The sequence below is a fragment of the Schistocerca piceifrons genome, chromosome 5 (genome assembly GCF_021461385.2).
Source record: "Schistocerca piceifrons isolate TAMUIC-IGC-003096 chromosome 5, iqSchPice1.1, whole genome shotgun sequence".
NCBI lineage: Eukaryota > Metazoa > Arthropoda > Insecta > Orthoptera > Acrididae > Schistocerca > Schistocerca piceifrons.
Window position 1 is genome coordinate 396,906,390 of NC_060142.1, and position 25,627 is coordinate 396,932,016.

At 43.5% G+C, this 25,627-nt stretch overlaps 1 protein-coding gene across 1 annotated transcript in view; it reads left to right on the forward strand.

Annotated features, from left to right (window-relative positions):
• Nucleotides 1-25,627, forward strand: part of LOC124799027 (protein SPT2 homolog) — a 512,977-nt gene that overhangs the window by 114,183 nt on the left and 373,167 nt on the right. Inside the window, exon 8 of the mRNA XM_047262563.1 lies at nt 4,635-4,809. Within this exon, the coding sequence (XP_047118519.1) occupies nt 4,635-4,809 (175 nt within the window). The remainder of the gene's footprint in view (nt 1-4,634; nt 4,810-25,627) is intronic.

Here is a 25,627-nt window from a genome sequence, read left to right on the forward strand (position 1 = left end):
ACACACATTTTTTGAACTGTGTGGACGATCTACATAAGGAGTACAGTGATGACGATAGGTGCTTAACAAGTGAAAACGATACTGAAACGGGTACCAAGCCATGTAGTTGATCATCCTTGACGGACAGGGAGCCACAAATCCCGCCTCCAGTGAAAAGTAGTAAAGGACAATCATTGTACAAGGAACGGATACTAAATGTAGTTACATACATGGAAGATCATCCGCAGCATAGGAATAAGCAATTATGAACAGATTTAGAAAAAGACTGCAGCAATATGGCGGTGTAGTGCATAAGAAAAACAACGGATATTCAAAGGAAGACAATGCATAATTGTTACAAAAACTGGTGTATGCACGTTTCGAGGATGATACAATTTACAAAATGTCCATGATAGTAACCTATCACGTTATGCTCATGAAACTGCTCGCGACATAAGCTACGGTGATTTCAAGGGTAGCAGTGGATGGTTGCGTAACTCCAATGCTACAGATTTGGAAGATGTGAGGTAACGAAGTTCCAAACAAAGCGTCAACTTAACGATGCACAGAAAACTGCGGAATCGGATCGAAAATTTGTAGATGAGATACACAAAGTTGTCCCAACGTTCAGTAGGCCGGCCGGGGTGGCCGAGCGGTTCTAGGCGCTACAGTCTGGAACCGCGCGACCGCTACGGTCGCAGATTCGAATCCTGCCTCGGGCATGGATGTGTGTGATGTCCTTAGGTTAGTTAGGTTTAAGTTGTTCTAAGATCTATGGGACTGATGACCTCAGAAGTTAAGTCCCATAGTGCTCAGAGCCATTTGAACCAACGTTCAGTAAGGAATTTGTTTTCAACTCTGCCATCTGCGATCTGAAGAGGAAATGCATATGAAAGGAACCCAGGAAATTAGAGGTGTCAACAGAGGTGTATCAAAATCAACTGACGCCAACGGCTTAACGGACTCGTTGACGATTATGCCGACTGTTAATCTAGATGGTAAATTGGCTGTAAAGTTGTTTATTGTGTTGCAAGAAGATGGGGTGCTCTGCCCCCTTCGGCCCTTTCTCGTATGCGTGATCTTGCATGGGCAGTAGGGGGTATTTACGTCACAGAAAGCAAGAATGGGAAAATAACCGTAACAGAACCACAACTATGGTACGAGCATGGTTTTTGGGCAATAGCTGGTCAAAATAGCTTGCTTTTTCTTGATTCCTGGCCCACGATTAAAAATCTTACTTCTTTAGAGCAAACTGTCCTTCCTGAAACATGTGTGAAACATGTGTGACATTGAAATTCGTAGCACCTGGAACTATTCGACAAATTAGGCTCTGGATGTTTGTATTTTCCATGCCTATAAAACATATTATAGTACTGTTTACAACTACACCTTAAAGGGTAGCCAGTTTCACGATAAACTACATAACAGACTGTTTCTAATTTCACTGCACGCCATCACATTCCATTAGTTCTCATCACTCCATTACACCAATACGATTCTACATGCATTAATTACGAGTGGATACCTAGCTGCACGTCCGGCACGGTTTGTAACTCCCAAGGAGTTCGCCTTCGATCTTGACGGTGTGAGCATTTACGATCACCGTGGAACGCCTTTTTTCATTCGGTGTTCATGATGCACGTTAACAGTTTGTTTTGAACGTTTCTTGAATGTCGACGATGTCCATTTTGTGAAATGTAATACATTCATTCCATAGAAGATTGATCTCTGCACCTCTTGGACACCCATTTTCTATAGCCATCCCGATGCACATGGTGTCTCATTAGCAGCCGACGTGTTTCCTGCCTTAATTGTTAAGACAGCGCTTTCAAATGAGCCTCATTAAAGACTGAAGCTGTGACCTCGGACTCATGGAGTTCCTTGTCAGTTCCAAGAAACCTTCTAACTGTGCAGAACGCCTCGGTGCTCCACCATACACAGTGGTCACGTAGCCCTCTTGTACCATGGCGGTGTTCGGTGCGACCGCAGCGAAAGTGAAACTGGTGCGGCTGGCAACACGGCACAAGTAGCGCAAATGTGCTGTACGCGGACTCCTTTGCAGATGAACTACACTTTCCTATAATTCTCACTCCTTTGCAGATGAACTACACTTTCCTATAATTCTCCCAATAAACTGAAATCGACCTTTCTTTTCTTCTAAAAGAGGGCATTTTCTGCAGAAATAATTAGCATTTGAACCATGTCGTCCAAGTGTTCAAGGTCAACATCCATACCGCGGCGCAACACCACCTACCGGCAGAAGGTGCCTGAGGCTCTCCTTGTTGCTATAAGCCGAAGGTAATGAATCAGTGTGACCTGAACAGACGCACAGGATGCCTCGCAGACGTATGCGCGAACCGTACCGTCAGATTAGTGGATTTGAAAGATGGCACATTACTGGCATGAGAGACTATGGTGTATCCCTCGGGGAAGTTGCTGCTCGTGTGGGGCGAAGTGTTTCGGCAGTGCAGCGGATGTTTGCAGAATGGTTCACGGGAAGTCGTAGAACACGACGAGATGGATCAGGTCGGAACACCCACAACGCTTCTCGAGAAGATCGACACCTCATCCGAATGGCATTGCAGCACAGATCTGCGTCCTCCTTGGCTCTGGCGCAACACTGGAACAGTGGAACACATTGTACACTATTGGTGATGACAGTCCGTCGCTGTTTATTAACGCCTGGGTTACGTGTGTGTCGTCCACTTCTCTGCCTACCTTTGACGAATGTGACAAAACATGTCAGATGGCAATGGTGTGTGGAACGACTTCACTTGGGACAGGAATGGCATCAGATAATGTTATCGGACGAATCCAGGTTCTGTTTGTTTGAAAATGATAGCCGCATTTTGATTCGCTGAAGACAGGGGGAGCGGCATCACAGTGACTGCATTCAAACGAGACATACAGCCCTAACTCAAGGCCTTGTGGTGATGTGTGCTATTGGGTATAATCAAAAATCACAGTTGGTGCGTGTCCAGGGAACTGTGACCATTGTGAACTACGTGAATGACATCCTGCTACCCGTAGCCATATCCTTTCTGCACAACAGCCCAGAAGCCATTTTTCAGCAATACAATGCACGACCACATGTTGCTGCCTTCTTTGTGTCACAGGATGTCAACCTTTTGCTCCGACCCGCCAGATCACCAGACTTGTCGCCAATCGAAAATGTGTGGGATATGATGAAACGACGGGTACAATGCTGCTTCCCAATGCCAACCATCGCAGATGACCTGTGTAACCACGTAAATGGAGCCCGGATGGTTATACCACAGGACGCCATTCGACTTTTACACGCGTCGATGCCATCACGCATGCAGCAAGTTATCAGGACCCATGGAGGACCCTGTGCCTATCTCGCAACAGAACACACGCTCAACTGAAATGATTGAAACGCTAATAATTTCTGCAGAATATACTAATGTACATGTCCTTTGAATACCTACAGATACTCTACAGATACTCTACTGAATTTTGCGTGGCATTAGTTTCCACCGAAATTGCTCATTGAATATTGTAAGTATAGAAAATTCAACCAAATTAATATATATTGTATCCAAAATTTCAGGTTTCTGACAAATTTGAATTTTGTAGCTTTCTATACTGCTGATCATAAAGACATGGAAAAATATGCAATAACTATAAAAGTAATTACTTCATTTCCTTGAAAAGTGGGAAATGTTACTTCTTTTGTTCTGCTTCTACACTGACATAGTAAAGTTATTGTACCACAGTTGGTATTACTTTAGAAATGATTGCATAATGAAGGTGACGTCATGCGAGAGCACTGGGCGTGGATGGTATCGTAATCAAAGCCATTCGGAGACGCGGGCGGAATACAGGGCGCGTTACGATGTCAGACAGTGCACCAGGGGATGTCATACATACTACCAAACGAGAACTAGGTCAGCCGGTTACACTGGAGTTTGTGTAACTGTTGAGATTTTTGAGGTGTAGGGTAAGGATAGGAAACTGGTATCATAAGCGAATCGAAGGAGGTGAACAAATGGAAATGGTTTACGCACATCAGCAATGTAAATGATATTAAGGAGAGGAGTGAGGTCAGAGCCTTGGGGCACACACGCGGTAAAATGGGACATATCAAACTTGATATTGTTCATTGTGCTAAAGGACGGGAGTTTAGACAGAAAGGACCATGAAACTGTTCTACTGTCTCTATCATGTATCAAAATTTTTACGGAGGTGCCCTCATAACAATACAAGCCAGATTATTGCGTGATCAGGTGAATACAGCGATTTTTCCCAGTGCACGATGGAAACATGAAAGGAAGCGGCGAATAACAGGTCCAAGAAGCCTCGGCCGAGTGCCATACGGTGAACTGCGGAGTACATGGGTCGATGCAGATTTGCCACACTGAGCTATTTGAGATGCTATACTGAGAGGTGGAGCTATTTCACCTTCGTATCAGTAAACTTACTTAATTTGCTTAATGGTGTCACAGAACTACTTTTCGGTACTAAGTATGCACAATATCGCCTACTACAGAATCTGAATTGGTGTAGCCTCCTTTCAGCAATATATGTGATGGAAGAAACGATCATGCAGAATTGTAAAACTAGTCCCGTTAGTTACCGTATAATCCGCTCTGTTACCTCCTGGTTCTATGTGAGACGGGTGTACTTGTCCACAGGGTCGGAGAAGCAAGGCTCGGTGAAACAAGAGGGCAGCAAGAGCAACAGCAACAGCAACAGCGACATCAAGTCGGCGAGCAGTAGCAACGGTGCCATCACCACGAGCGAACGTCTGGTGCAGGAAGGGCCCGATGCAGAGACACTCAGCGCCAACAAGCTCATGACCGCCAAAGGGTGAGTACACAGCCTCCATCATATCAGAAAGCGGGTCCCGCAAACCAGTGGGTAAGTGACGCGACCGGTGATATTACATACTTACTTTTAGCCTTGGTCACCACACGTTTCCTTGTAACTGGTGAGTTAACGTCTTTATAGTTTTCAAAGACATCTTGCAATCCTCGCATCATACTGTTGTTGCTGATAATAGTATTGTAATTATTGCTATAACTGTGTGGTATGTACATGCTGATGTTTTTCTGTTCTTCTTTTGTCTTCCTCAAGATAAAATAGTAACTTCTAGTGGTTTGCGCATGTGCAAAATGCGTGTAACATGGCCGCCTGGCGAGTTGCCTAGAGCCTGCCCACGAGCGGGCTGAGGGGCGCCGGGGATTTAGGGATAGGAAAAACCGACCAGTTAAAACCGATACCGTTATTTTAGTTCTAAATAACCGGTATTTTTCGGTGTTTGTTTTAGTCACTGTTGTAACAAGTGTTTTTTAAATTTTTTCTAATAACCAAATAAAAAATCGAAATATCAAGTAACCATAGCAGCAGTGCAAAAGTTTTCATTTTTAAAGAAAACTTTTTTTTTAAGAAAGAAGTAATTTTTATTCATAAAATCTTCATTGGTTTGATATATTGTATTATTACAAAAATGGGGAAAGCGATCAGTGGTCTTTTAATAACAATGCCGACAGAAACGAGCAACAATCACGTGGCATAAGAATTAGTATAGCATTGATCAGACAATAATGTCCATAGTAACACGTGTCGTGGCTTAAGGTACTCTTGTACATGCAGTGAGCAAGAGTTGACCCCATCTGGTCTAAATGGCAGTTTCTCACTGTACATCCATTGTACTGCAGAATAGCACCAATCCTAGTCTGGAAATATTTTGACACAGTGATGCAGCAATGAAAGTACAATGTTTCATTTACCTTAATAGTTTAAAGATTTGTCTGGCGTCTCTATGAAATAATAAAAAGAGGAAGGAAATCATGATAAGAATAATAAATTAAAAACTTAACAAAAGTTCAGTCATAGTATACAATAAAAACAGAAGGTAGCTGATCTGCCGCCTGTGGCTACATAATCTGCCTTTATCTGCTTTTAACCCTTGAGAAACAGGGTTCTTCAAACTAAATTTTCACCCTTTAGCACTGACTGTTCGTAATGCCCAAATGATGATATGATCCCCGATTACAATATGATTTATGAGTATATTTTCGAAAAATTAAAATCAATAGGAGAATACTGGTGATTTTTTTGCACTAGCCATCCACTTTTTACTCTTCAAGAAAAACAGTCAACCAAGGAGGGTGTAAAATTCCTTTTATTTCCTTCTTTAATTTAATATTTTGATTCTATGTATCTTGAAGCTGAGAGAGCCAAATCTGTTCAATCTTTGTTCGATTTCTAAACTTATTACGTAAAATATTAGGAAAAAAAGCGAAAATCGATTATTTGAGAAACCGGTTATTTTGAGCGGGTTTAACAGTCAGGTTTAACTGGCGTGGGAAAAACCGATATAACCGGAAACCGGTTGTGTCAGTTATAACCGCCATCCCTAACGAGAGTGCCCGCATCATGTGGAACAGTGTTGGAACAGCCTGGGCTAGCTCCCTTCTAAACGTCATGTGAAGATAGACTCGGAGACTGGCAGTCATAGTACATATGATTCAGCAAAGCGAGCTGTAGAGCCAGCCAAGCGCGAACCAACTTGGTCACATGACTAAGTACAGTCAGGTTGCAGTTCAAAGTAGTACCGGCTGTTACCTCGCAGTCTGAGCAATAAGGAGATCGGGGAAAAGCGTTCACTAGCAGTCGTAACGACTTTCTGTTAACTTCGTTCCGTTTACTGACGACGACGAGGAGGTGAAGCGAGTGGCTGTGCTGACGAGGAATGGCACGGAACATGCGAGAAAAATGTTAAAGGGGAGTTACGTCAATGGTTCGAAAACTACGGCAGAGGGGATGCAGAACTGAGCAGAAGGAGACTCAGGTATGTACCTGAAAGGAAGAAAAAGCGAAGTGCGTACAACAAACATTCCAGTGACGATATGGACGCATGGGCGTCCACAGAAATTTTTCCAAGAGGGCGTATATTTTAAAATTGACATTTTTTACCAAATTTACAAGAAATACACAAAAAGTTTTGTTGCTCTCACGTTCTGCAGCGATCCAGTCAATATTTTTGAAGCGGATTATTTTTATACCTAAAAGGTAAGGATACTTCATTAGTGCTCGTATATAGACTATGAATATCGACATCCTTTTTGAGTTAATGATCTGCAATTACATTTTCACATGATATTCTGCTTATCCAGCTGTTCAGGAACTTAAGCCATCAAATATTCACTAAAAATATTTTTATTCACTTGACAACAGTACAAAGTTTACACTGAGACTGGGAACTCTGAAAGCGAAAAAAAATATCAGGTCGACTTAGGAAATTTCGTTGAACAGAAAAAAATTAATAGCGCTCCTCAAAGTGTAGAAACAGGAAATAAACTAACAACTTTTATTCAACATTCATGCCATGTATAACACTTTCTTTTCTACCAGCGCTTCACATCCAATCATGTTAATGGTAATGGACATTTCTTTCTTCATGACTTCTAATTCATAATGTTGTTAACCATAACAAATGTGGTGAAAACAACAGTCTGGTTTGCAGAATTGATTTTATAGCTCCATTTATCTATGGCGTGCGTTTTGCCTAATATAAAGAATTTTCAGCTTAACCAATACGATGGTTGTAAGTGGGTTTTGGACGCTACGATTAAGGCATCGACAAATATAGGCTGCTCTCGTCATGTATAATAAAACTGAATCGAAGCAAATATGTGGTCATGTCATACGTTAAAAAGCGTAACACCCGATAAGCTTGCAGGTGTGTGTAGCGTAGACTAGCGGATACAAGGCAGGGTCAGGCCTGGACATTGCCCGTCACACGGTAAATACATCGGAGGCACCGTTCTTCTTTCACCGGTCTGATACGCTGTACTGAGCCAGTATATATTTGCACATTTGTTCATAGTTATGAGCATGCTTATGAGCAGGTGGGCAGAGACTTATATGTCAAAAAGATCCTTCCCAGGACAGCTACATAGTGCAGGTCAACTACTGGCATTATTTTCATCAGCTGCGACGTAGTCGCGTATAAGAACAGTGATCCAATACTGTCGAATGTTTTTTATTCCAGTCTTTGATCACAATATCAATTCTTTTGAAGATGACCGGTTTCAGTCAGTAATGACCATCCGCAGATCTTTTTCTGCACCATGTCCTAATTACGGACTTATCACTTTAGGACAGGGTGTAGAAAAAATCTGAGGATGGTCATTACTGACTGAAACCGATCATCGTCAAAAGAATTGATATTGTGATCAAAAACTGGAATAAAAAACATTTGACTGGCAATATTACTCTGATCATTTGGGGGGGAGGGGGGGGGGGGAGTGGTAGTATAGTCCACACATCTCAAAAGATTTGTTTAGATGTAATTAAAACAAACATTTTTGTGGAATTTTCTATTTTGAGTGCCGAAAGGTTCGTCTAAATTGTGATTATAAATACCAGTAATATCTACAAGTCTCCATTACAAAATGTTGTAAGCGTAAATGCACTTACGGTGTCAGCGGCTCTCGCGTTGCTTTCTGATTTTGGAAGTTCGTTGACGATGGTTGTAGGCAATCGAGTGATAGTCAGTGAGAATCACTGAAACTAATCATTTATTTCGCCAGAAGATAGCAACTGATTACATTTGATTTCGATTTGGAGAGCACCAAATTAACTTTTAATCACCTGGTTATTACGCATTTTAAGGCTGGTTACTGATTTTCGTATTTACATGACGACTAAAAAAGACTAAGTGCCGATAGACTGACGTTCACCGTAGCCTAAGCTCTAGGTTGGGTTGGAATGTAACAGTCTGACTGCGAGTTGGCGAAACCAGTGAATCTCAGTATGAAAATACGATTGCCATACTCTAATCGATTGATGTGTAGCGCAACCAGAGATATCCATTCATCATTGCAATCTTATTTCCGATAGTATCGAAAATTTCGACGTCGTTTTTACATTCTAACCTAACACAATATGATACCAATTAACTTTATCTACGAACCATACGAAATTAAGTAAGAGTATTCTGAATGGATACCGCCAACCTATTCACGATTCGTGATATTCACTTGCCACCGTTCAGAACGCGAGTTGCTGTCAATATCATCACGCAGCGCAACAGCCGTGGAACTTTTACTAAATTTTGCCGCCAGGAAAGTGCACCAAAGTACTGGGAAAGTCGGAGAGAGAAAGGCACTTGTGAGACTACTTTTTAGCTTACTCACATTTCGCTGAGTGATACGCGTCAGTCTATCGCTGGACTGCCACGTTTCGTGTTTTATCCATGGCTGATTAAAAATCATTACTGTCTGAATTCTATTCCCATCAGCTAATAAAATTTACTGGTTTCCAAAACTAAAGCAACAAACGGAAATTTAGCAAGTTTGCGATTATTCTGCCACGAAACAGTATAAACAGGTGATAGTAAAGTAGAAATAATGTAAAGAATACAGAACGTAAATATCTACTGTATGCATAACGGGAGATAAAAATATTCTTCGGTTTTTCCAACTTAACAGATTTGCACAGACATTCCAACAACTGGTTTATGCAATCAGTATGGGGTGTGACACCTCTGGCAGCAATACAGGCCCGACAACGACGGGCATGCTGTGAATGATATCAAAGTCATGTTGAGGCAATAACGCCCATTATTCCTGCAGAGCTGCTCGCAAGCCTTGGAGAGTGGACGGTCAATGCTGACGTGATGCTGCCTGTGTCCCCAGTGCATCCCAGACATAGTCTACGGGGTTCAAATCGGGAGAGCGAGCAGGCCACGCCAAGCAGCAACATTCTCTGTTTCCATGTAAACATCCACCACCCGTTCTCTGTGAGGTCGAGCATTATCGTCCACGAGTACGAAGTCTAGGTCCACGCCACCTCGCAACAACCGCATATTAGGTCCCAAGATTTCGTCACGATACCTGACAGCAGTTAAACCTTGCCGATTCACCAGTACAATTCCATGAAGAGATGTCCGAGGGGTCCACGTAAACCCTGCCCACACCATCAGGGATCCTCCTCGATATCGGTCTCTTTGCACAACTCTCGAGTCCAGGAATCGTGTTCCGCGTTCCCTCCAGATGCGAATGCTTCTAGAATTACTCTCCAGACCAAACTGGCACTCATTTGCGGAAAGAACATTGGCCCACTGTTCAGCCAATCCAGGTGGTGTGTTGACGACTCCGCTCTATACGTTCCCTTCTGTGAAGGCGCATCAGAGGTATACATACAGCTGGTCTCCAACACTAAAGGCCACTCTACTGAAGCCTCCTGTACACCGTTTGCTTCGATACAACACGACCACTGGACCCTCGAGAACGGATCCCAGGTACCGTGCAGTACTATGGCGGTACCGTCGTGCCCTTACAGCCAAATAACAGTCCGCTCTTTCTGATATCACACTTGATTTTTGGGATACTGTTTCAGTCTCTATAAATTGTCGTCATATCGGAGAAACAACAGAACAATTCACATTAAACCATTGGACCACATTAGTTTGCGACCGTCCAGCTTCCATTCTTCTTATGGCCCTCCACCACAGAGAGACTGGTAAGGTGTCTTCTTTGTCCCATACTCGGTTTTCGGACCGACGAAACTGGGAGTCATGGCTCTTCTTTCAGAGAAAAGCGTGATGGGCTGAGACAAGATGACACGTAGCTAGCGAACGGCAACCTGTGCAGTGTTAGTGCTGGTGTCTGTGACTTGCGTTCCTGCAGTTTTTTTTTTTTTTTTTTTAATATGTGTCCTGCACGACATGGGGCCCAGAAATCTTATAATATAAGATCCGTAACCAAAGACTGGCAAGTTGCACAGAAAGGTAGTAGGAGCAATCAACTAAATTACAGGCGTATATCATTAACGTCGTTACGCAGCAGGATTTTGGAACATGAATTACGAATACCTCGAAGAGAACGGTCTATTGACACACGGATTTAAAAAACATCATTCTTTTGATACAAAACTAGGTCTTTACTCCCACGAAGTGATGAGTGCTGTTGACAGAGGATTTCAAATTGATCCCGTGTTTCTGGATTTCCAGAAGCCTTTTGACACTGTGCCACACAAGCGGTTTGTAGTGAAATTACTTGCTTGTGGAATATCGTCTCAGTTACGTTGCTGGATTCGTGATTTCGTGTCAGAGAGGTCACAGTTCGTAGTAATTGACGGAATGCCCTCGAGTAAAACAGAAGTCATTTATGTCTTTCCCCAAGGTCGTGTTTTAGGGCCTCTGCTGTTCTTTATCTGTATAAACGGTTTAGGAGACAATCTCAGCAGTCCTCTTAGGTTTATTGCAGAGGATGTTGTCGTTTATCGTCTGTTAAAGTTATCAGAAGAGCAAAACAAATTGCAGAACTATTTATAAAATGGTGCAAAAATTTAAAGTTGACCCTAAATAATGAAAAGCGTGCGGTCATCCACGTGAGTGCTAAAATGAATCCATTAAACTGCGGTTACGCGATAAATCAATCAAATCTAAAGGCCTTAAATTCAACTAAATTCCTAGGAATTACAATTACGAACAACTTAAACTGGAAAGAACACATAGAAAATGTTGTGGGGAAGGCAAACCAAATACTACGTTTGATTGGCAGAACACTTAGAAAATGCTAAAGATCTACTAAAGACACTGCCTACGCTATGCTTGTCCGTTCTCTTTTGGAGTATTGCCGCGCGATCTGGAATCCTTACCAGACAGGATTAACGGAGCACACCGAGGAAGTGCAAGGAAGAGCAGCACGTTTTATACTATCGCGAAGCAGAGGAAAGATTGTCATGATACAGGATTTGGGGTGGACATAATCAAAACAAAGGCGTTTTTCGTTGCGGCGGAATCTTCTCACGAAATTTCAATCACCGACTTTCTCCTCCGAATGCGAAAATGCGAAAGTATTTCGTTGACGCCGACCTACACAGCGAGAAACGATCATCATAATAAAATAAGCAAACGAGAGCTCGCAGGGAAAGATATAAGTGTTCGTTCTTTCCCCGCGGTAGATGTAGATGTAGATGTTGATGTAGATAACGTGACAAACACCTGTACTGTTGCAGGAGGAGGAGGAGATTAGTGTTTAACGTCCCATCGACAACGAGGTCATTAGAGACGGAGCACAAGCTCGAGTGAGGGAAGGATGGGGAAGGAAATCGGCCGTACCCTTTCAGAGGAACCATCCCGGCATTTGCCTGAAGCGATTTAGGGAAATTACGGAAAACCTAAATCAGGATGGCCGGAGACGGGATTGAACCGTTGTCCTCCCGAATGCGAGTCCAGTGTGCTAACCACTGCGCCACCTCGCTCGGTACTGTTGCAGAATAAAAGTTTTTACGAGCAGTGCCATCCGACCAAAATAAATTTCAGATTAACCTTGTTTTGTGCCGATGAGTCGCTATCCGAGCATGGTCGGTCATGGGAAGTCAACGACATATAAGAATCTCGGTGCTCTGTAACAAGTGAAAGACCTGCATTGTGGACAGGGATTCTATCGTCTTTGTAAAGTATTGAGTCGACTTTCTGGGCCCATTTCAATGGGGTGAGAACCACTGGCCTGAGAAGTTGTAAGACGGCTTCTCATTGGTTAAGGAAAGAAACAGCAGAGTAGGAGAAGGCAGTTTTCGAGATACGGAGAAGTGGAGTCAAGCGTATTGGCTAAAGTAGAAAACTTAGCTGAGAAGTGGTAGAGTAAGTTACAACGATTTAAGAACTATGGACAAGGGTATGAAACGGTTTCTTAATGTTTTAAAACTTTTGCTACGAAGGGAGATAACACAATAAACTGGTAGCCAAAATCTCAGGAATTCTTTTTATTCCATGATTACCGGATTCGGCGAAACTAAAGCCGCCATCATCGGATCTTAGGACACAACATCATGTGTCCTAAGATCCGATGATGGCGGCTTTAGTTTCGCCAAAACCGGTAATCATGGAATAAAAAGAATTCCTGAGATTTTGGCTACCAGTTTATTGTGTTACAAGCATTTATATCGCTCCCACATGAGCACAATGTGCTCCTTACAATACGAAGGGAGATACTTGTCTTGTTAAGAATTTTGCAGATTATTTTCGATTGGCACATTGGAATCGCACAGAGGAGAAAGAATTCTCTGTCGGTGAGGAATGTACAGGGCTATTACAAATGTTTGAAGCGATTTCATAAATTCACTGTAGCTCCATTCATTGACATATGGTCACGACACACTACAGATACGTAGAAAAACTCATAAAGTTTTGTTCGGCTGAAGCCACACTTCAGGTTTCTGCCGCCAGAGCGCTCGAGAGCGCAGTGAGACAAAATGGCGACAGAAGCTGAAAAAGCGTATGTCGTGCTTGAAATGCACTCACATCAGTCAGTCATAACAGTGCAACGACACTTCAGGACGAAGTTCAACAAAGATCCACCAACTGCTAACTCCATTCGGCGATGGTATGCGCAGTTTAAAGCTTCTGGATGCCTCTGTAAGGGGAAATCAACGGGTCGGCCTGCAGTGAGCGAAAAACGGTTGAACGCGTGCGGGCAAGTTTCACGCGTAGCCCGCGGAAGTCGACGAATAAAGCAAGCAGGGAGCTAAACGTACCACAGGATGGTGCTCCACCGCACTTCCATCATAATGTTCGGCATTTCTTAAACAGGAGATTGGAAAACCGATGGATCGGTCGTGGTGGAGATCATGATCAGCAATTCATGTCATGGCCTCCACGCTCTCCCGACTCAACCCCATGCAGTTTCTTTCTGTGGGGTTATGTGAAAGATTCAGTGTTTAAACTTCCTCTACCAAGAAACGTGCCAGAACTGCGAGCTCGCATCAACGATGCTTTCGAACTGATTGATGGGGACATGCTGCGCCGAGTGTGGGAGGAACTTGATTATCGGCTTGATGTCTGCCGAATCACTAAAGTGGCACATATCGAACATTTGTGAATGCCTAAAAAAACTTTTTGAGTTTTTGTATGTGTGTGCAAAGCATTGTGAAAATATCTCAAATAATAAAGTTATTGTAGAGCTGTGAAATCGCTTCAATCATTTGTAATAACCCTGTACTTACGTTTCGTGTATGGTGGAGAACATTACTTTGGGGGATTGTGAAAAGAGCACTTCATTTCAGGAAACGAGAGAGAACATACTTTGTCTGGAGATCCTGTAGAGAGCTGATGAGTTGCAGTCTACAGTAGATCACGGCGCACGGTGTTCGCTACACTCAACGCAGTTGAGTGCTGAATATGGTGAGAAATCGTAGCTTGGATGAGCAGGGTATGAGAAGTATCATGTGTTACGACTAGGTACAATTTGTGAATCTGATACCTTTCTCGAGTGACTGAAGGCTCATTGGTGATTAGATCAGCAATGTTATTTGCATATGCAGTTTTTTATTCTTCTGGATTCAGGCAATCATTGTGTGTCCACCATAGATTTACGTCCTCATAATTAATGCCTAGATTACGGTTGTACCCTTTCATCTTATTTCAGTCGTCTGACCATCATCAGGTTCATAAAAGTATTCACAGCATGATATTAGGCGAAATATAACATCGTTATCCTCACGTTACGTCATCAATCTATAAAAATTGTGCTTTGTAATGTATATATTCATGTTAAAACTGTAATCGGCGTTAACGCTGCGAACAGATTTCTACGACGGGCATGAGTCCATTGGGAGCGGTCCGACTGTCGGCCAGTCCAACCGATCAGGGTCATCGGTCATTGGAAGCAAACTCATAGTTTGAGCTAGTATGAGTTATGCACGCAATACAGAGAAAATCAGGGAGATATAGGATTTTTGCCCTAATATGGATTCCTCTTTCGTTTAAGGAGAGGTTTACTATCTTTGGCCCAAAAGAAGCATGTTCGTTGAGAATTTTTTTCTCGGGATGTGTTATAGATATCAATGTCACATTTTGTCAAAATGTTTCCTCTACAAACTGGAATGTTTTCGACCGGAAATGTCGAAGAGCAAAGGCAAAAGTGCCGTCGGAACGAAACAAAATTTCGATGTAGACCTCCACGCGCGGTATGTTACAGGTCAGCCGGCTCGTCAGAAATAAAAACTGAGTTGACGTTAGCGAAGAAAATAAGATTCCTTAAGAGCTGTTCCTCGCTTAAATTATTTGGACCATAGGAAACAAATGGCGGCCATTTGAAAAAATAGGGTTTTTTTCATCGATTTTTCGACTTCGTCGGCCAAGTAAAAATATTTGTAGTTGATGGATCGGAATAAAAGTTGTACAAATACTAGCCACCATACCGCGCGATAAAAAAAAGTAATTTCGAGAAAAACGCGTTTGAAGTTTTGGGTACCTATAAACGCAATATTATGCAACGTGCGTTCAGTATGCTATTCCGGGTTCATAAACTAGTCCTTCCTCTTCCTCATAGAGGGCGTTCTGCTCGATCTGGACCATCCTGCGCTGCTCCAGAGCCGCTCGCACGGCCGGTGACAAACGGTTTTCGTCCGCTCGAATCCGGTGGTCGTCCGAATGCTTGGCGAACTGCGTCGAATAGACTCCCAGGGTGACGTCCATCGTTGTCATGGTCTTCAGAATTGCCGAATACCCTTCGCTGAAGCTGCTCACTGCCAGGAAAGTCGCAATCTCCACAGTCTTCGCACCAGAATGCAAATGCTTGGGGGCTAACTTCCAAACACACGCGTTCAAACTTTCATTTGAATTTTGCGTGTTTCTTCCCAAGCACCGGTACAATAACTCGTCCTCCGAAAGAAAAAAAAAACTGGTGCGTGAAAAAGGTCGATTTGAGGCAGGTGCATTTTTTTGTTCAACCGCGAATAACAGACAATTCCGTTCAGTATTCGGAAAAAACCGTTTCAGGGGTGGATTCTAAACACTTTTATGGATCCAAAAATTCAATTTTAAAAAAATCGATTTTTTAACCAAAAGATAGTAAACCTCCCCTTAACCGGTGTGCAGTCCTGGTCGTTTGTAGGGAGACCGAGTCAAGAGTTGGATTTATGACGAGAGAAAGGCGGCTAATGAGGCCAGGCGCTGCAGCAGCACGCAGAGGGTGGAGGGAGGCTGCGCCGGCAGTGGCGGCGGCGGCCCTTTGCTTTGCCAGGGGGACGCGTGGCCGCCTTATCGCGGCGCCATCACCTCGCGTGACAAGACACGCCGCGCGGAGCCCACAGTGCAGCGCCGCGCAAAAGCGTCACGCAGCCCGCGGGAGACCGCCTCTGCCGCGGACACGAGCCGCCAGGGGCGTCACGTCCCAACAGGTGCCGCGATTTCTCTGGAAAACCTGGAAAACTGACAGTTCTCAGGCAAATTGAATTTAGCGGTAAAGTCAGGAAAATTAGAGGGAAAACTGAACTGAATCCCGCGTGCTATCCGTGGCGACTTGTTTCATAAGCGCGCCAGTGCGCTGTGGCCCGGTCTTTTGATTCCCTTCTAAATACAGAAATTTCTGCCAGGTTGCACTTCATAGCTCGTATGGTGAATTATCTCTTTGTAAGCAAATATCGTATGTCTCGCAGATGTCAATGACTTTGCATTGCGAGAGCCAGTCAGAAGGCTTAGCGCGAATTTGAGTTAGCGAGTGAATGGCTGGTCTCAAGGGAGGCCGTTCTGTTCCATTCTGGTTTAAGTCGTTGTCTGTTCTTTCGTCATGCTGCTGCACTTGTCTTATATTGTATTGTATCTTAACCGGGGGCCTAGAAACGACGGACAGGCTCCGTCCCCGCCGCAGCCGCAGCCGCAGTGGTCCACAACCCCACGACGACTACCGCAGTCCACTTCACTTCACCCATCCGCCGCCCCTCACCGAACCACTACTTCAGGGTTATTGTGCGGTACGGCCCCCGGTGGACCTCCCCCCTCCCTAGGGAACGTCTCACACCAGACGAGTGTAACCCCTATGTTTGCGTGGTAGAGTAAAGGTGGTGTACGCGTACGCAGAGAACTTGTTTGCGCAGCAATAACCGACGTACTGTAGCTGAGGCGAAATAAGGGGAACCGGCCCGCATACGCCGAGGCAGATGGAAAACCGCCTAAAAGCCTTCAACAGACTGGCCGGCTCACCGGACCTCGACAAAGTCCTCCGGGCGGATTCGTGCCGAGGACCAGGCGCTCCGGCCGGCCGGTGTGGCCGTGCAGTTCTAGGCGCTTCAGTCTGGAACCGCGTGACCGCTACGGTCGCGGGTTCGAATCCTGCCTCGCGCATGGATGTGTGTGATGTCCTTAGGTTAGTTAGATTTAACTTCCCAATGCGGAAAGCCGTGCATTAGACCGACGGCTAACCGGGCGGGCTGCTGCTGCACTTACTTGGATGAGATCGATGTATGCGCTTGGCTTAAAAGGGCGTTTCCTATGTGTGTTTTACATGCATTTCCCGTAGGACACATTTTGGAACCATGCTTCTTGGAACCAGTTTATCGTGTCGCATATTGAGTCAAATTGTATGAAACGAAATATTTATTTGTAGTAGATTCGGAAACGCGGGCGCATGCGGATAAAAATATCTATGACACTCTATACAAATCAGTTTTTCTCTCTTAACTTTCAGTAAGCGGGTATGTTGATCATGTTAGTAATTTCAGGGGTTTTGTGTAACATTTGAGACGGTTTTTAGTAGTCCATTTAGAGCTGTCACCACAGTGCTCGAATGTTACATCGTCTTTACAAAAACTACCAGTCTTTTCACTACATCAAAAATTCCTGTTATGTATTTGTGAAACCGCATGGATTTGCTTACGCACAACCGCTACTGGTTTTCACATGACTCTTTGTCCCGTTTAATGGCTCCTATACTATAACTAATGCACATGCTTTGCACCGCCAAGCATTGTGTTGTTCTTAAGTTAATATTTCAGTTCCGTAGTAAGTACTGCTGTTGCAGTTTGTCGCTGAATGACGTTTCCGGCTCAAGTCACAGAGCAGACTAGACTTCTACGAAATTTCGTCAATAATTGTTAGGACTTAAGAACTCATTTTCTTGTATAGACATTATGAACTGCGAGAGAAGACTTATTTACATTAGCCATAAAGATTTCCATATTATGATTCTTGAATCAGTTTTCTTCAGAAACACATCTATAAATCCCCAGCTGCGTTTCCGAAATTTTAATTGTTTGTCGCTAAAGCCCTTCGAGGCCGATAGCATTATCATATGGTTACGGAATGACTTTGTCTAAAGTCGTTTCAGAATTTCTATTGGAAACTTAACTAGAGTTATAAAGAAAGTGGTTAGCTTTCAGAATTTACTGGAAAAGTCACAGAAACCTTATCAAATTCTGAGAGACTCTAGGAGAGTGGGGTGTTCGTTGATATAAAGAAATGTTCCGATGGATTTTGCTACAAACCACCCCAATATTCCGCTTGGGAAACAATCGGTTGTGAACAATTGCACTGTACCATTTTAATATTTGTTGCTCCGTTGCAAATACATCTGGCGCAAAATAACCAGCACTGGCGCAGACACGTATTCTCCTCTTGACCTCTATGCGAGTCCATCCCGCTGTCCTGAAGTGGCGACCGCCTCTGCGAATGTCGCTTGCATACTTCGAGCCTTCTCGAGGCCGTCTCTTTACTACAAATCAAAGCATCACAGTCTTTGCGCACAATAGGCAGAGTTTTTCATAACCAGGTACGGGTGATTAAATGTAATGCCGTGAAATGTTTTTAGAAAGAGGCAAACAAGGAAGTAAACATCTCGTTAAAAACGTGAAGGAACCGCTATATATTCCAATCACTCAATAAAGACAACAAAGCATAGTTTCGGGTACGTCAAAAACTTTACTTCTTGGGACGGAAAGGAGAAAATTGTGTGTTTAGATAATATTACTGAACAGGTTGTTAATTTTCATGTGACACATGTCCTGTATTTTACAATGTCAGCATCGTAGCAAGCGACATTGTCCGCTACGCTACTTTTTTACTTTCATAAGGATTCATTCTGACAGCGAGTAGTCGATCTTATTTTGCTTTGGTTGATCCTTTTTTTATGAGAGCCGCGATGGATTAGCCGAGCGGTCTGAGGCGCTGCAGTCATTGACTGTGCGGCTGGTCCCGGCGGAGGTTCGACTCCTTCAGGCATGGGTGTGTGTGTGTCTGTCCGTAGGATAATTTGGGTTAAGTAGTGTGTAAGCTTAGGGACTGATAACCTTAGCAGTTAAGTCCCATAAGATTTCACACACATTTGAACATTTTTTTATGCGACTGTTTCTTTTCCGTTACTCTAGTAAAAACCTATTAGCTATGAGCATCTATGTTTGTCTAATAATTAATCATACTGTCAAAACCAGATAATATAATTGTTTGCAGGTTTGCTATATATACTTGCGAAACATTCAGTATTTCTACAAAGGCTACGAGCAGCTATCGAACTTCGCCAACTGCGCGATTAGGAGACATACAGGGTGATTCAAAAAGAATACCACAACTTTAGGAATTCAAAACCCTGCAACGACAAAAGGCAGAGCTAAGCACTATCTGTCGGCGAATTAAGGGAGCTATAAAGTTTCATTTAGTTGTACATTTGTTCGCTTGAGGCGCTGTTGACTAGGCGTCAGCGTCCCTTTTTCTTCGAAGGTGCTACTGTAACTGGACTACAGTATCTGGAGATGTTAGAGAATTGGCTGTTCCCTCAGCTCGAACAAGAAGCACAACAATTCATATTTCAGCAGGATGGCACTTATCTGTCCGTAACTACCTGAACGTCAACTACCCGAGGCGATGGATCGGCCGCCAGGCAGCCCGTGACAGGGCACTTCATCACTGGCCTCCAAGAAGCCCTGATCTTACCCCCTGCGATTTTTTCTTATGGGGGTATGTTAAGGATATAGTGTTTCGGCCACCTCTCCCAGCCACCATTGATGATTTGAAACGAGAAATAACAGCAGCTATCCAAACTGTTACGCCTGATATGCTACAGAGAGTGTGGAACGAGTTGGAGTAACGGGTTGATATTGCTCGAGTGTCTGGAGGGCGCCATATTAAACATCTCTGGACTTGTTTTTTAGTGAAAAAAAACCTTTTTAAATATTCTTTGTACTGATGTATAACAGAAGGTTATATTATGTTTCTTTCATTAAATACACATTTTTAAAGTTGTGGTATTCTTTTTGAATCACCCTGTATATTTTAGTGCGTATTCTACCTTCAGTGTACTCGCCGCCTTCATTATCGCTCTCGGGTCCATTTTTTAGAGGCACGATGTGCAACGTGCGTGGAAGAATTTGTCGTGTCGCTATGAATTCGTCTTTCAAACAAATGCAAATGTACGTTCTTTAGTCGTATGAAAGTGTTAATACACTGAAGAGCTAAAGAAATTGGTACACCTGCCTAATATCGTGTAGGGCCCCGCGAGCACGCAGAAGTGCCGCAACACGACGTGGCATGGACTCGACTAATGTCCGAAGTAGCGCTGGAGGGGACTGACACCGTGAATCCTGCAGGGCTGTCCATAAATCCGTAAGAGTACGAGGGGTGGAGATCTCTTCTGTACAACAAGCTGCAAGGCATCCCAGATATGCTCAAAAATGTTCATGTCTGGGGAGCTTGGTGGCCAATGGAAGTGTTTAAACTCAGAAGCGTGTTTCTGGAGCCACTCTGTATCAGTTCTGGCTGTATGGGGTGGAATTGCCCAAGTCCGCCGGAATGCACAATGGATATGAATGGGTGCAGGTAATCAGACAGGATGCTTACGTACGTGTCACCTGTCAGAGTCATTCTAGACGTATCAGGGGTCCCATGTCACTCCAACTGCACACACCCCACACCATTACAGAGCATCCACCAGCTTGAAAAGTCCCCTGCTGACAAGAAGGGTCCATGATTCATGAGGTTGTCTCCATACCCGTACACGTCTATCCGCTCGATATTTGAAACGAGACTCATCCGACCAGGCAACGTGTTCCCAGTCACCAACAGTCCAATGTCGGTGTTGACGGGCCCAGGCTAGGCTTAATGCTTTGTATCGTCCAGTCAGAAAGGGTACCCAGATGGGCCTTCGGCTCCTAAAGCCCGTATCGATGATTTTTCGTTGAATGGTTCGCAAGCTGACGCTTGTTGATGGCCCAGCACTGAAATCTGCGGCAATTTGCGGAAGGGTTGCATTTCCGTCCCGTTGAACGATTCTCTTCAGTCGTCGTTGGTCCGGTTCTTGCAGGATCTCTTTCTGGCCGCAGCGATGTCGGAGATTTGATGTTTTACCGGATTCCTGATATTCACGGTACACTCGTGAAATGGCCGTACGGGAAAATCCTCACTTCATCGCTACGTCGGAGATGCAGTGTCCCACTACTCGTGCGCCGCCTATAAGACCACGTTCGAACTCACTTAAATCTTGATAACGTGCCATTGTAGCAGCAGTAACCGATCTAACAACTGCGCCAGACGCTTGTTGTATATAGTCGTTGCCGACCGCAGCGCCGTATTCTACCTGTTTACCTACCTCTGTATTTGAACACGCGTGCCTTTACCTGTTTCTTTGGCTCTTCGGTGCACAAATCCATATTTAAACATTCAAGTTCTATAAATCTGTACTGAATATATAGATTTCGATTTTTTTCATTAATTTCAATGCCGTCTTTTTCGGAAAGTCTTGTTTCAATGAAACAACAAACACTAAAGTAGAGTGCGATCGGTTTCAAAAAGGATAATGTGTCGTTGATATCTAAGTGTGTTGATATTAAGTTCTAGTTACAACAATGCAAAGCGCTTTCCTTGCGAGTATTTCTCATGTTCTTGAGTCTAGCACGTAATGACAGGTCATGGCATGGAACGGTGACGGAGAACAATAGCGAAGGAATTTCCAGGATCGGCAAAACCGCTAATTTACAGCATTGCTGAACTGGGAAGAAACAGTGACGTGGTGAGTCATAAAATTTCATTTAGTGACATGAAACGTAGAAAAGTAAAACGTGCTCAGACATGTAACAAAAAATGGTTAAGGGTAAATATGACTTTCAGCTAAAACAAAAACTGGAAGCCTCAGGAAGGTTTTTTCTGAAACAAACGACCACTGTGCTAAAATGTGTCAATATTCGTACTCGCTTTTTTATTCCCGAGGACAGCACCCTTTATGCGACCTTGTTTTGCTTGGGCAAGAAATGTATATTGAGGTTTCTGCGCTGAGCCCAAGACAATAGCTTGTTTTTCTGTCTTCACCCATTGATGTTTTCGTGACGTTATAACAGCAGCATTTGGGTTTCCTTTATTTGATTCACGTTTTTGTGGGTGTTCGTGAAAAATATGTACCAGATTTTTAGTTAATAAAACACGGAATATCAGTGTGGGTTCTGAAAAAGAAAAGAGCGTCAGAGGGCGTAGGATGCGTAGGGAACTGAACTCAGCTGCAGGTAGCCGCTTGAGATCAACAACAGTTCACAATGTGGTTAGGGTCCGGGTAGTCCAAGAGTACACATAACGGGAACTCGCAGCTCGTGAAGAAGTATTATGCACAAAATGGAAACATCTCGGCTGATGGCAAGGAACCCTATTAATCAATTGCACCGAGAAAACCTAAGAGGTCCACCATTTACTATTGATTCCACTACGTGTGCCGTTGGTCTGAATAAGAGGTATATTATTTATGGCGTATTTCATTAAGAAAACATTATATTTAGAACCAGCAGTTAGTATCCCCAGTTCCTTGAACACGCCTCTGCAGGAGGCTCAGTCCGGTCGAGGATGTGATGTACCCACGTTAGAAGCTGTTGCATTCAAGAGTTCATTGCAGCATTTGCCTACATCAGTGTAGACTTAGTGTGAATCTACATCTACATCTACATCCATACTCCGCAAGCCACCTGACGGTGTGTGGCGGAGGGTACTTTGAGTACCTCTATCGGTTCTCCCTTCTATTCCAGTCTCGTATTGTTCGTGGAAAGAAAGATTGTCGGTATGCTTCTGTGTGGGCTCTAATCTCTCTGATTTTATCCTCATGGTCTCTTCGCGAGATATACGTAGGAGGGAGCAATATACTGCTTGAATCTTCGGTGAAGGTATGTTCTCGAAACTTCAACAAAAGCCCGTACTGAGTTACTGAGCGTCTCTCTTGCAGAGTCTTCCACTGGAGTTTATCTATCATCTCCGTAACGCTTTCGCGATTACTACACGATCCTGTAACGAAGCGCGCGGCTCTCCGTTGGATCTTCTCTATCTCTTCTATCAACCCTATCTGGTACGGATCCCACACTGGTGAGCAATATTCAAACAGTGGATGAACAAGTGTACTGTAACCTACTTCCTTTGTTTTCGGATTGCATCTCCTTAGGATTCTTCCAGTGAATCTCAGTCTGGCAAGTGCTTTACCGGCGATCAACTTTATATGATCATTCCATTTTAAATCGCTCCTAATGCCTACTCCCAGATAATTTATGGAATTAAATGCTTGCAGTTGCTGACCTGCTATATTGTAGCTAAATGATAAAGGATCTTTCTTTCTATGTATTCGCAGCACATTACACTTATTCCCTAGGAATAATTTCTTCCTGCATACCATAGTATAATCTTTGAGACATGGTACACGCCGGCCGCTGTGACCGAGCGGTTCTAGGCGCTGACCGGAACCGCGCGACTGTTACGCTCGCAGGTTCGAATCCTGCCTCGCGCATGGATGTGTGTGATGTCCTTAGGTTAGTTAGATTTAACTTCCCAATGCGGAAAGCCGTGCATTAGACCGACGGCTAACCGGGCGGGCTGCTGCTGCACTTACTTGGATGAGATCGATGTATGCGCTTGGCTTAAAAGGGCGTTTCCTATGTGTGTTTTACATGCATTTCCCGTAGGACACATTTTGGAACCATGCTTCTTGGAACCAGTTTATCGTGTCGCATATTGAGTCAAATTGTATGAAACGAAATATTTATTTGTAGTAGATTCGGAAACGCGGGCGCATGCGGATAAAAATATCTATGACACTCTATACAAATCAGTTTTTCTCTCTTAACTTTCAGTAAGCGGGTATGTTGATCATGTTAGTAATTTCAGGGGTTTTGTGTAACATTTGAGACGGTTTTTAGTAGTCCATTTAGAGCTGTCACCACAGTGCTCGAATGTTACATCGTCTTTACAAAAACTACCAGTCTTTTCACTACATCAAAAATTCCTGTTATGTATTTGTGAAACCGCATGGATTTGCTTACGCACAACCGCTACTGGTTTTCACATGACTCTTTGTCCCGTTTAATGGCTCCTATACTATAACTAATGCACATGCTTTGCACCGCCAAGCATTGTGTTGTTCTTAAGTTAATATTTCAGTTCCGTAGTAAGTACTGCTGTTGCAGTTTGTCGCTGAATGACGTTTCCGGCTCAAGTCACAGAGCAGACTAGACTTCTACGAAATTTCGTCAATAATTGTTAGGACTTAAGAACTCATTTTCTTGTATAGACATTATGAACTGCGATAGAAGACTTATTTACATTAGCCATAAAGATTTCCATATTATGATTCTTGAATCAGTTTTCTTCAGAAACACATCTATAAATCCCCAGCTGCGTTTCCGAAATTTTAATTGTTTGTCGCTAAAGCCCTTCGAGGCCGATAGCATTATCATATGGTTACGGAATGACTTTGTCTAAAGTCGTTTCAGAATTTCTATTGGAAACTTAACTAGAGTTATAAAGAAAGTGGTTAGCTTTCAGAATTTACTGGAAAAGTCACAGAAACCTTATCAAATTCTGAGAGACTCTAGGAGAGTGGGGTGTTCGTTGATATAAAGAAATGTTCCGATGGATTTTGCTACAAACCACCCCAATATTCCGCTTGGGAAACAATCGGTTGTGAACAATTGCACTGTACCATTTTAATATTTGTTGCTCCGTTGCAAATACATCTGGCGCAAAATAACCAGCACTGGCGCAGACACGTATTCTCCTCTTGACCTCTATGCGAGTCCATCCCGCTGTCCTGAAGTGGCGACCGCCTCTGCGAATGTCGCTTGCATACTTCGAGCCTTCTCGAGGCCGTCTCTTTACTACAAATCAAAGCATCACAGTCTTTGCGCACAATAGGCAGAGTTTTTCATAACCAGGTACGGGTGATTAAATGTAATGCCGTGAAATGTTTTTAGAAAGAGGCAAACAAGGAAGTAAACATCTCGTTAAAAACGTGAAGGAACCGCTATATATTCCAATCACTCAATAAAGACAACAAAGCATAGTTTCGGGTACGTCAAAAACTTTACTTCTTGGGACGGAAAGGAGAAAATTGTGTGTTTAGATAATATTACTGAACAGGTTGTTAATTTTCATGTGACACATGTCCTGTATTTTACAATGTCAGCATCGTAGCAAGCGACATTGTCCGCTACGCTACTTTTTTACTTTCATAAGGATTCATTCTGACAGCGAGTAGTCGATCTTATTTTGCTTTGGTTGATCCTTTTTTTATGAGAGCCGCGATGGATTAGCCGAGCGGTCTGAGGCGCTGCAGTCATTGACTGTGCGGCTGGTCCCGGCGGAGGTTCGACTCCTTCAGGCATGGGTGTGTGTGTGTCTGTCCGTAGGATAATTTGGGTTAAGTAGTGTGTAAGCTTAGGGACTGATAACCTTAGCAGTTAAGTCCCATAAGATTTCACACACATTTGAACATTTTTTTATGCGACTGTTTCTTTTCCGTTACTCTAGTAAAAACCTATTAGCTATGAGCATCTATGTTTGTCTAATAATTAATCATACTGTCAAAACCAGATAATATAATTGTTTGCAGGTTTGCTATATATACTTGCGAAACATTCAGTATTTCTACAAAGGCTACGA